This window comes from Microcaecilia unicolor, chromosome 2, assembly GCF_901765095.1.
Source record: "Microcaecilia unicolor chromosome 2, aMicUni1.1, whole genome shotgun sequence".
In the NCBI taxonomy this organism is placed as follows: Eukaryota; Metazoa; Chordata; class Amphibia; order Gymnophiona; family Siphonopidae; genus Microcaecilia; species Microcaecilia unicolor.
The window spans coordinates 313,426,352-313,439,383 of record NC_044032.1 but is presented as its reverse complement, the minus strand read 5'-3'; the positions used below and the strand labels follow the sequence as shown (position 1 = coordinate 313,439,383).

Here is a 13,032-nt window from a genome sequence, read left to right as displayed (position 1 = left end):
TCTTCAAAACTGTGGGCTCCTCAGCTATTACAGCAATGTAAAACTGTGGTTCAGAATTGTTATACCTGTTGGCCACTTGCCCATTGTGCAAGGACCTGGCCAGCACTGGCATGTGGACTTCACAGATATGCAAACACCTGTAAGAGGTAAACGGTACCTGCTCGTCTGTGTCGACTCTTTCTTACAATGGATAGAAGCATTCCCATGCACAAGAGAAACTGCACAAGTGATGGCACTTTCTCTCTGTAATGAAATTATTCCCAGATTTGGCATTCCAGGCAAGATTACTATTGATAATGGAACATATACAAATCCCAGTTCTTTAGAGAAAACAGTTAGGTAGCTGCAATAACTGTACTTACAAATAACATACTTTTCCAGATGCAGTAACCTTCCTGGATTTATAACTCAACAGAACAGATGGTAACAATAGTCATCATTTACTCGAACTGGCCCTGAGCCTCTCCTAGACCGGATTACCTTGTCTACCTGACCATTTGCTCTTCCACGTCCGGACCGCTTGTTGCCATTGTGTTTGCGGCTCAACCGTCTGTTCTCCACGGCCCACCGCTTCATGTTGCATTAGGCTGCGGTGTCCTCTTCACTTCAGGGAGCCTGTGTACATCTGAACCGCTCCCTCTTCGTTACTGTTGCTTAGCTGAGCGGCTCTCCTCTCCACCTTCCTGTGAACCGGGTCACTGACGGTGGTGCTTGGAGAGGAGGAGTGTTTGGCGTGTGCCTGCCTATCTTCTGTTGTGAAGCTCCACCTTCTCCATGTCTAATCAACTGGGGATCGCTGGCATCCCTCATACCAGCTGTTCATCGGGGGTTGTCCTGGTTCCACTGCTTGTCTGTCAAATAGATTATCCCTCCTCCTCAGCTTGCAGGAAAGACAGCAAAGAAGGGCCATTACTGCTCAATCAAAAATGGTCCTTTGCTCTGCGCACAACTGCCCCTTGTGGTTCTCTCCAGAAGTGCAGTACGTTGGATAGCTGGAACATTAACTTGAAAGTAAAGGGTGGAAATCTTCAGCTTGTTGAAGGCTCAGTAGGCTGAACTGGTGGAACACGCAGGGCAATGTGCTTCCAGGATGTGTCAATAGCCACAAAACAAATATACTACCTGAATCACTTTGAATGCCTGCATTTATCATAATTCAATTGATCTCTCCTTCTCTGGCCTGCGCCTTGGTCCCACTCCCTCTCCCTCTGCTGCCATCATCTGTGCTCTCTTGTTCATAGCACTCAACTCAGCCTCTGCTCAGCACAAGCTGGTTATCTTCACCTTTGTCGCTACCAGTTGTCTACACATAAGCCTCTTGTCTATGGGTTCTGTACTGCTTGAGTAGTGCAGTCCCTGTTATGCTCCTCTCACTGTTCCTCTTCACTCTTCTTCATTCCTTCGCTCCATCTGTATCTCTCTCCCCTCACACGTCTGACTGCAGTTCCATCCCTGTGCTTGTTACCGCTCAGAAAGCATCTCACCTCTCTAACCATCTCTCTACGGCTACTCCTCCTGGCCACCATCCCAGCGCTTTTCAGCGGCTTACTTTGCACCGCAGTGGCACCCCCAATCAAAGGCATCTTCAATATATCTCCTGTGCGAACATTCATCCGGATCCGTACCTCTCCATCAATGTGGGCTACATTAATGCACGGTCTGCAGTTAACAAGACGGAAACTATCTTGGACTGGCTCACCACTGATGAACTGGACCTTCTTTTTATCACGGAAACATGGATACGAGACTCTAAGGACCCTATCCTCCTAGATCTCTGCCCCCCCTGGCTTCAAAATCATACACTGGACCAGGCCGGGGAAAAGAGGTGGGGGGCCTTGCCGTGATTTACCACTCGGACCTCCGGATTGACTGACTGAATCCATATCGCCTAGTCTCGAGATTGCTTCCATCAAGGTCCACAGCAGCTCTCTACAAGATTGTCTCTGTTGCATTCTGTTCTACAGGCCACCCAACAATTGGGCTGCAAGTCAGGCAGATTGCATGGACTTTCTCTCCACTTCCTGCACCAATTATTCCAGCATCCTGGTTCTTGGTGACTTGAACCTCTATCTGGAAAATCAGCACTCGCCCAGCGCTTTCCAATGCCTGAGCTTCCTCAAACTCCTGGATCTTCATCATTATCCTGATTTGCGCCTGGCATGCAAACACAGACTACTTCGATTACCTCACTCGTTGGGAGAACCGGTGTCAACACATCTTAGATGGGCTTGCACCTTTGCAACTTAAATCCTCCTTCCACCGCAAATCTACAGCCTAGTTCACTCCTGGCCTTAAAGCACTCAAACAACAAACTAGGCGACTGGAAAGGGCTTGGTATAAATCTAAAGATGATCACACCTTATCAGCTTGGAAGCTCTCATTTCGCTCTTACAAATATGCTATTAAACAGGCCAAAAGAACTTTCTATCAGAAAAAAATTCAAACAGCTATGTTGGATGCACGGAAGCTTTACCGTCAGCTAAATTCCTTGCTTGACACTACTCCAGTTACTTCTCCAAGTGAGGGCATGCCATCAGCGATCCAGTTGGTCAACCATTTCCGGGACAAAATCCTTCTACTTCGGAGCACGCTCCATTTAAGCTCCTCCAGTGCTGCTGCCTTCCTTCAAAGCCTTGCACCTGCACATGGCCCTTGCCCAGCTGATCGTCACTGGTCCACCTTTGAGCCAGTCACCACGGAGAGGGTCTCTCTGGCCCTTCGCAAATTTTCTCGTACGCACTGCAAGCTGGATTGCTGCCCTAACTACCTGCTGCAATCGGCGCCGGAATGTTTTGTTGATGACTTTACATCCTATCTGAACTACATGCTCCAACGCGGGTGCTTCCCTGTTGATCATGGCCATATTCTCCTGACACCTATCCCAAAGGACCCAAAATGTAAGCCTAGTATTATTAATAATTACCGTCCTGTTGCTACTATTGCTCGTCAAAACTATGGAAAGCTTGGTGAATTCTTAGCTTGCTGATTATTTGGACAAATTTCAATTCTTCATGCCTCCCAGGCTGGATTCTGACCTCACCATAGTACCAAGACGGTACTAGTTATTCTCCTGTCCAACTTTAGAATAGAGCTGTCTTTTGGTAAAAACATCTTCTTCAGTTTGACATGTCGAGTGCGTTTGACATGGTTGATCACAATCTCCTCCTCGTGTTATTAGCTGAAGATGGTGTTGGTAGTACCGTTTTGGATTGGTTCCGGGAATTTCTGACTTGCTGATCCTATCAGGTCAAGGTCCAGTCCTCTTTTTCACCTTCCTGGAAATCTTGCTGTGGGGTTCCTCAAGGCTGCTGATGCCTCTAGCAACGGCCCTTCACAACCGTGGCCTGAATCTATGCTGACGATGTGACTATCTACATCCCCTTTCAGTCTTCCATAGCCGAAATCTCAGTGGACATTCAGGACAGTCTCGCCATCATGGTCAATTGGGCTAACACATTCAAGTTTAAACTTAATCAGAATAAAACGCAGTGCCTCATCCTCTCCTCCCAGTTCAAGAAGTCTATGCCGGGCATGGTTACTGCGCAGAATTTCTCCATTCCTGTTGCTGCAAGTTTGAAACTCCTTGGGATCATTCTGGATCCCCACTTGACTCTTGATCTACAAGTCTCGTCCAGTACGAAGCGAATGTTCCTGTCCATGAGGACCCTCAGGCGTATCAAGCAGTACCTACCATTTGCCCTCTTCAGGTCGCTTATCCACTTCCTCGTCTTGAGCCACTTCGATTACTGCAATGGAATTTACACCGGCTGTAAGGAGCATGCCCTTAAAAAACTCCAGACAGCGCAGAACACGGTAGCGAGGCTGCTATTTGGCAAATCTTGATTTGAGGCAACGCCCCTTCATGAGAAGCTCCACTGGCTCCCGATCAAAGAGCGGATTGAATTCAAAGTCTGCGCCCTTACAAGATTATTTATGGGCACGCTCCTGCCTACATGTACAGCCTGGTCGACCTCCCACCCAGGAATGCCGTGCAGTCGTCCCACACATATCGCAACCTCCACTTTCCTAACTGCAGGAACTTACGATACAAGCTGCTCTTTGCCTCTTCATTTTGCTTCCAGTGTCCCTGTTATTGGAATGCTCTGCCATCAGCGTTAAAAGAGACCACTGATCACAGCCTATTCAAGAAATCCCTGAAGACCTGCCTATGTGATCGGTCATTCTCCTCAGCTGCTTGATCCTTCACATCTCCGCCTTCCTTTCCCCTTCAGGTTTTCCCTCCCTCCCCTTATCTACTTTTTTTCCCCTCTGCTTTGCACTATTGCTATTATGTTGTACTTTCTCCTGACATTGTATTTATTTATTATATTTGTATCCCACACTTTCCCACTAAAAGCAGGCTCAATGCGGCTTACATAGTAATAGGTAACACAGAATTTTGTTATGTAAAGTAGGAAATTAAGCCTGCCTTGGTGGGAATATGTGGGATATAAATGTTCACAATAAATAAATAATTTATATTTACTGCATACGGTTTTTTACAATATTCTAAAATTTTCTGTTCACTATTTTTAAGGTAAACGAAACTTGCTCCCTTTCTGATTCTGTTTAGCAGTCATTATGTGACCCGTCAGTTTACTTCCCTATGAAAAAAAAAAAAATCATGTGGAACCTGAAAAACCACCTGCAACATATCTGTATAATATGTTCGCTAACAAGGAATTTTCTTTGTCTACTGCTGTTGCAGACTATTTTGATGATCCTTGACATACTGAGCTTGGAAAGGTTCCTACAGTACGTTGTATCCTAATCAACGTTATCAAGAGTGAAGACATGCCTTTAATTCCAGAATCCGGAGCTGGGTGATTTGGCTACCAGATTAAACCCTTATCCCGGTTCTAACTAATTTCTGTTTTTCCACCAATTCAATATTTTAAGTCCTGCAGGCCGCCAGCACCTAAGGGCTCAACCTTTAGGGAAAGGTAGTCTATGCAGGTGAAGTCTACTAATTCAATTCCTGATTACAGCCTCAATTCCACTCTGCTAGTTTTGCTTCAACCGACTTCTGGCAAGAGAAAGCCCGGCCACGTCAACTTCCTCCAATGTGAATTTAGCGTCCAAATGATTTCCTTAATTTAGGCCCTCTTTGTTGTGCTTTTGAATATTACATTGTTTTGACTATTTTTGCAGACTCATCTTTTCCAGAACCTGCATGCCATTTCCCAGGTGTGACCATGTGTACACTCTATCACAACTATGTGCCTACAGCGCCTTCCTGATACCAGAGAGTGACACTGTCTTCTGGAGATACCTCAATCACATGGACTTTCTACATAATAATTATGAACTTTTATTTCTCTGCACATTAATTTTCTACTTTTAATGTGAACTTTTCTTTTGTATCCTGTGCTCTCTCTCATCCCTTGTGTTCTAGGAATATTTACAATTAGAAATAACATATCTGTCTTGCTTCATTCAGATTACGCAAGCCAGAAGTGGGGATATTCTGCAAACCCCAATTCCTTGATCATAAGAGACTTAGCCCATAGAAAGTATACCCTTTTAAAGTTGAAGCTGTGACCTCTACTACAGCCAAGTTTAAGAACTATACATCTTGGATTCACTGAAAAGATATTACAGTCTTCAGCAAAGTGCAGGACTTAGAATCACAACTGGAGACATCTCAGAACTTGAATATCCAGCATAATACAGCCAAGCAAATCAGGACATAAATAATTTGAGATTCACAGTTGCCATTTATGGACATTATGGACTCATATTTCATTTTATTTTCCTATCATTTCTTTATAGCCAATTCATGTTGCTAATGATACAGTTTCCATTGTAAATGGACGTTCATAACTGAAACTTTATTGTTTTTAAATTTAATTTTCAGTGTACTTTCATTTTGGCCTTGATGTTGAATGTTTCTGTTTATGGAATTCAAACTGATACAGCTTATACAAGGGTAACACCAAACCCTAATACTGACCAAAATATTACAATGTATGTGTAAACCCCTGTTTAGGTATCATTCAGCCATACAATTATTTAGCTGTAGTGTAACCTTTCATAGTATAATTTTCCTAGGTTCTCATCCTGTGGAGTTTCATAATTATAAAGATATGTGGGAATTACCCATCAAGACTGCTGCTACCATTTTGCTGTATGATGCAGACGCTTATTGTTGTTTTAGCCTATCTTTAATTACACCATTGGCAATTCTAAACACAAAGATCCCCCTTACTAGTGCCTCCTATAGTTGCTGCTTCTTAGTGCTCATGATGGGATGGCCATGACGGGTAAAGTAAGGCCCAAGATTTCCAATCTGCTTAGGGATTCTGGATACCTGCAACCTAAGACAGCGTGCAATCAGACTACTAATTATATGTTTGTTGAGCTCATGACAACAAAGAGTTAGCTCAATAATTTGAGGCGATAGCAAACACTTAGGCGCAGGACTAGTTCGCTAGCAGCAAGCATTGACCTTAACCACATTTTGTGAAGGTCTTGTTTACAACAGACCTTCAATGCTCGTTTTAACATGACAGAGGTAATTTTATAAAGGGTTTTTTTGCTTGTACATATCAATATACAGATGAAAAAAAGCCTCTTGTAAAATTATCCCCAAGTATGTGCTGTGTCAAGTTGGCATGTATGTGCCCAGAATCTGGGTGTTTGGCATGTGTGATGGAGTTTCATGTGGACAGTAGGCAAAATCACTAAGAGGCATATTTTCAAAGCACTTTGGGAGGCTAAGTTCCATAGGTTTCTATGGAACTTTGGGAGGCTAAGTGCTTTGAAAATGAGCCTCAAAGTATATACATAGGTTATGAAAATACACATCTGTGTGTATACCTTAGCTGCATACATTTACTACTACTAATAATAATTTCTATAGCACTACTAGACGTACACAGTGCTGTACACAAAACAAGTTTGCAAGCTGAGCTTGCAATCTATTCAAGACAAACAGGACAAATAAGGGATTATGGAATTATTTATTATTATAATACTAGGGGGCATGCGATGAAACTACAGTGTAGTCAATAAAACTACAACAATTACCGACTGGATCACAACAGACAATCTCGACTTTCTCTTCATAAACGAAACCTGGATCCACGACCTCAAAGACCCCATAATCTTAGAACTATGCCCTCCAGGGTACAAAATAACCCACTGGACGAGGAACGGAAAAAGAGGAGGAGGCTTAGCTATAATTTACAGATCCCAATTCGCCGTCACAACAACATCCGAATCAATACTTCCTCAACTTGAAATTGCCTCCATCAGAATCAATCACCCTACCCTACAGGACCATCTAAACCTTATCCTGTTCTACAGACCACCAGGCAATTGGCAAGACTGCCAAACACACTTAATGGATTTCATATCGAACACGAATAAATGGCCACAGCTTTATTGTAAACACATCAAAACACATAACAATCCCTAGGAAGCACCCGAGCCTTGGCCCCGGAATTGCCGATGTTCCGGCTCTCCGCCATGTCTTCCAGCTAGAGAGCCTGTTTCTCAATCCGGCGCTGCGACCAGCCATGCTCTGCCCCTGTGCCGAAGGAATGGATCCTCAAGATCGGGAGGCAGGGCTGGTGGTTGGGAGGTGGGGATAGTGCTGGGCAGACTTATATGGTCTGTGCAGCGGGACTGGTGGTTGGGAGGCGGGGATAGTGCTGGGCAGACTTGTACGGTCTGTGCCAGAGCCGGTGGTTGGGAGGCGAGGACAGTGCTGGGCAGACTTATACGGTCTGTGCCAGAGCCGGTGGTTGGGAGGCGGGGCTGGTGGTTGGGAGGCGGGGATAGTGCTGGGCAGACTTATATGGTCTGTGCCCTGAAGAGCACAGGTGCAAATCAAAGTATGGTATACACAAAAAGTAGCAAATATGAGTTATCTTGTTGGGCAGACTGGATGGACCATGCAGGTCTTTTTCTGCCATCATCTACTATGTTACTATGTAAGTGGGGATATGTATATTGGTATTTGGCAGCCCAGGCCTGAGACTTTGGTTCAGGATCTAAAAATGACAAGAAAAGTACAGGCCTTTAGCTGTTATCTGAACGCTGAAGTTCTAGCAAGCTCCTGAGCTACTGGAGCACACCATGCAGCAAAATGAGGGAGGAGCTAGGGTGCAAAAACCTCAAAAACAGGACACAGATGGCTCCTCAGGAAGATGTAGCAATATGGTGAGCCAGTTACTGGTGAACAAAGGCTAGGTGCAAGGGAATTGCAAAAGTGTGTGGTTAAGCAGGCTAAAGATGAGAACATGTTTATGAGATGAAGCTACTCATTAGCATAAGCCAATCAGTGTTAACCATGACATTAACATAGATCCAATCAGGTGTGCTTACTGTCATATTACCCGTATCCTGAGCAAACCTATAAAAATCGGTGTACTTCCTGCTTCAAGCTAGAGAGAGGCGGCCAATGTAGCACAACAGAATTGGCAAATTACCTAATTGCTTTCCCATGTATACCTTTGATTGGTGAAAGAAATCATAAAAGACTAAGACCCAAATACCACCTGTTTGCAGCTGGGATACTGTATTCCTACAACCACTTGTATAGTTTTTGGTGTCTCAGAAGTAAATGTGATTTCATGTGGAAATATCCTGTAATAAGCTTTGGTAAGTTACAATAAACTTCTAATTTCTATATCTAAGTTATCCCTCCTTCTCCTTTATTATCTGCTATCTACACCCTGATTTGGTTGGGAACAGGTACACTTCCATCCAGTGATGGAGTCAGATGTAATGGTAAACAGCCTTCTCAATGTTCTGTCTGGGATGGGACAGCTAGATTGTCCTATCGGGCAGAACAATAGGTTTGGGGGGAACACTGAACCCCTGAAATAATTCAGAAATAAATGTAAGGAATTTTTGGAAAACGTTTATACAAAAATGTATACTCCTTCAAAGTGATAACCCTGTCCAGAATGGCCTGAGTTAGGCCCCGATTAACTATCACTTGTAAAGATTTTGTAGGATCCTCATCTAATTGACAATAGAATTGGTCATCATATAGTTGTCTATAGGCTCCTTGCGTATATCTATATAAATAATTCTCACCTCCAATTCTGAAGCTCACAGTGTGGCAGGGGAACACTGAAGCCCTGTCCTGTTGTAGCCTGTCAGCACAACTCACTCTCACTCATACACCCGCCCTCAGCCATGCCCCATCCGGACATAATTCGCAACCCCAGCGTTCTATTGAGTCCCCAGGCTACAGCCACTTCCGTGAAGGGTTCGTTAGTTCATGGTGGAGAAGCCTCTTCACTGACCATGTCTGTCTGTCACGCCCTCGCGTCGAACGTCATGACATCGGGGGCGGAGCAAGTTCAATGAAGGTTCAATGAGCTGCCACTGCTTGAATGCAGGGAGGTCTGAAGGTGCTGAAATCGGCAGGGTCATAAAAAAAAAAAAATGACACAAAGGCACATTCTTACCAGCAACAGCACACAATGCAGATCGCCAGGTTCCCCGACTTTCTCCTCCCCCACCCCAACAAATAACACAGCTTTAGAAGTAATTAAGAGAACTACTAGCAAGTTCCCACATTCATGCCCTCTGCCAAGAGTAAAGCTTTTTCAACAAGCTGTCCAGCCCATTGCTTCAAGGAAAAAGGCACAGCTCAGGTTTCGTTCTCTGCCAGGGAGAGGTGAATGCAGGGAGGACTGCAGGTGCTGTGTTCTGTATGTTACCTCAGGCAGGTACTAGGACCTAGAGGGCACTGTTTGGGGGCCGCTCTGGAGACCACAACATTGTATATTCGCTGCTGCTGCTGTGACTGATTCAGTGTCGGCTCTGCTCCCAAGCTTAGGAGTCTGTGTTTCATTTACGGAGAGGATAGCCTGTACAAGTATTCTTTCCACACACAAAAAGGCAAGTAGTTGAACACTTACCGGAAAAGTGTATCTCAGTCAAGGCTGTGCGACAGGGAATGTACTGAGCGAAGCGTTTTGCCGCTGGCCTTCTATTTATAGTTTAATTTGTCTTTCCAGGTCTTTCATTTTTTTTCTCTTGCATTTGCAGCAACATAAAATGATGTGGGAAAACGGTAACACCCCCCCCCCCCCCCCCAGAAAACTAACATATCCGCACAGATTACTCATGCAACTCACAAACTCCCCAAAAAAACAATAACTAACCCACCCTCAAAATCCTCCCTCTACAACAGGACAAAGGGAAGTACAGGGGAACAACATCAAACTCACTCACAGAAACACGCAACTACCCTCTACTCCCCACACACACAGTCCCAACCACAACATACATGATGTCTGTCTGCCACTAACACGCACGTTCCCTTACAAAACAACCCTATCCTCACCCACAAACACCCCCCCAAAATGCCAAACACTACCCCCCCCAATAAATACACACCTAATATGAAAAATCAACATCTCTCACTCACACCTATACACACAAGCAAACTCACCAGCCCCCACACCAACATACACACACTCTCATGCAAACACTCTCACACTCGCTCTCACATATGCACTCGCAGTCAATCAGACACACACGCTCTCGCACAGTCACTCTCTCTCTCACACTCACTCGCCCACACACACTCTCGCAAACATACACACTACGAGGAAAACCTTGCTAGCGCCCGTTTCATTTCAGTCCGAAACAGGCCTTTTTCACTAGTATTTGAAATACTCCATCAGAACTATAGCATCCCCTTTGTCAGCTCTTCTAATGACAAGGCAGGAGTTCTGTTGTATGTTGTTTAACGCTATCTATTGAGACTTGGACAAATTAGAGAATATTTTCTGCTTATTTCATCTCAGACAAGTCACAAGAACCAATTTTTCATAGGCTGCAATGTTAGGATCAGTGGGACCATGTTTTTGTTGGATGCTTGGACCTGTTGGCCTTTGTCCCTGTGGATGTTGGGAGATATGTCACCACTTGTGTTGTTTAAAGCAAGCGTAAAAAAGACTTGGGAAGTGTTTGAAGATCACTAGACATTGTTTTTGCTTTTGATCCCAGATAAATTTTAAAAAATAAGACATTTTAAAAGTAACTTATTTCTAAATCTTTTGGTTTGTCTAGACTTTTCCATCCACTGATATACATATCCTCTAGTGTAGTCCATTTTCCGCGGAACTTATGTACTTTTTAGCTGTTGTTCCACAAGGTGAATATGATCATATTGTTTTCCAAATTCAGAGGAATCCATAGACCCTTTAATGATGGACAGTTTATTATTAATATAATATACCAGAAGGCCAGTCCCTTAGAATAAAACGTTTGTGTTCATCTGTGACTCAGTACAAAACTCATACAGCGGATATGTATCAAAGGTTTGTGGATCGTGGTTATCTAGCTACTGTTGTAAAACAAGCTTATAAGCGAGCATTACATACCAACCGTGAGTGGCTGTTAAAACCCAGCTTTGCTCGCAAAAGAAAAAAAATCCTTACAAACAACTTGACATTAGCTCATGGCTTCTTAGTGCTGTTCTGAGAACCTCACGGGTAACTGGACTTTACTTGGGACTAACTCACATCATCTTACTAATACAGCTCCATAAAATTCTTATTCCGTTTTTTTTTTTCTTCCGTTAGGAAGGACCGCGTGCACTGGAGTGAGGAGTGGGGCCGAGAGGAAGGACGCGCCTTACCAATCGACCGTTCAAGGGTGTTCAGTAAATTAATTAGGGGAACCTCGTCGTCGGCCGCGTCGTGCGTGCTAGCTTGGGGCTTGGTCACGTGATAAAACAACTCTTCCCCCCTTGGGTTTCCAAAAGAAAAAAAAAAGAACGGAACGCAGGCGCCCTATCTACGCATGCACAGTGACGCGTGCCGTTGACGGGCGTTCTGTCGCGTAAGTCTTTCTGCTGGCTGCTCGGCGCGTGATGGCGGCTGCGGCCCGGCCATGGTGATGAGTTTGCGAATTAGCGTCCTGGCGAAAGGAGACGCGAAGCCCTAACAGGTCTTTCCTTTAGAGGGAACTATCGAGGGGAACTCCCCCCCTTTCTTTCTTTTTCTTTATGTGAAGGGAAAATAAAAGGTAGGACGCAACCATACAGAATTAAAAAAAAAAAAGCTGCTAAAATAAGGAGCAGAAGGAAATCGGAAAGAGTAACATAGAGAAGCTGTGGGATATTGCCGCTCTCCCCCAAAGTAGACAGAACGGGAGACACGCACCTATCCACGACGGCGCCATGCAGGTTACTCTGAAAACCCTTCAGCAGCAGACATTCAAAATCGATATTGATCCAGACGAAACGGTAATGCAGCCTGGGGCCTGGAGGGGTGAGGGTTGATTTGGTCACGGATTATACAGATGGCAGGGAGAATACAAACTGTGACGTGAAAGACAGCTAGGGAGTATGAGAAGAAGGAATGAGGTAGGCTGGTTAGTAGTGGTTTTGGGGTGGGGTAAATTATTTATGCAGCTTCATGTGTTCAATGGGAAGGGTCTTTGCTGAAGCTTCTTGTTTCGAGGGTGAAGGGAAGTGGGCTGGCCTGGCGGGTGAACAGCGGGGTCGGATGTTTTTTGCAGGCCTCTGATACATTCTGAATTGTGTGTAGCTGCTGAGCGCGGCCTGAACGTACTGGGATAGCCCTTTACGCCGTGTTAGGGTTCAGGCCACGGGCACTTCTATGGAGTATCAGAGTTGGCAGGTAGGTAGTCTTGGAAAAAAAAGCCCTAAATCTTTTTACATACTATGAAGTTTAATCGTGCGCTAAAACACTCTTCAGTGTTAATTTGCATCGGTTGGCAGCTGTTTTTAAATATTAACTTCTTAAGGATAGTCTGGACAAGCAAATGCAAAACACAACAGCACACCGATATATAAAAGGGTCGGTTCAGTGAATGAAACCAGGGTCTTCTTAAATCCAGAAATATTCCACTTTAGTTACTCACACTTCTCCAGATACAGCCACCTGGAGCTTCCAAAATACTAAGCAACAGGTTAGCATAAATGTCAATAAAAGTATTTACACAAATAATGGGCAGAGTGCGCTTCCCATGTGAACCTAAGAGGTGGGAAATACCAGTGTCCTTTCATAACTTCCCCCCAAAACCTTTAGTGGA

The 13,032-nt window shown here is 44.5% G+C and overlaps 1 protein-coding gene across 2 annotated transcripts in view; it reads left to right on the top strand.

The window, feature by feature from the left end:
- The first annotated feature begins 11,802 nt into the window (after positions 1-11,802).
- The window catches only part of RAD23B (RAD23 homolog B, nucleotide excision repair protein), a 340,024-nt gene continuing 338,794 nt past the window's right edge, over positions 11,803-13,032 (top strand). Inside the window, exon 1 of one of the 2 annotated variants that reach the window (XM_030194314.1) lies at positions 11,803-12,220. In XM_030194314.1, coding sequence (XP_030050174.1) covers positions 12,155-12,220 — 66 coding nt within the window. In that variant the 5' untranslated portion in view covers positions 11,803-12,154. The remainder of the gene's footprint in view (positions 12,221-13,032) is intronic. The other variant, XM_030194313.1, reaches the window with a different exon arrangement.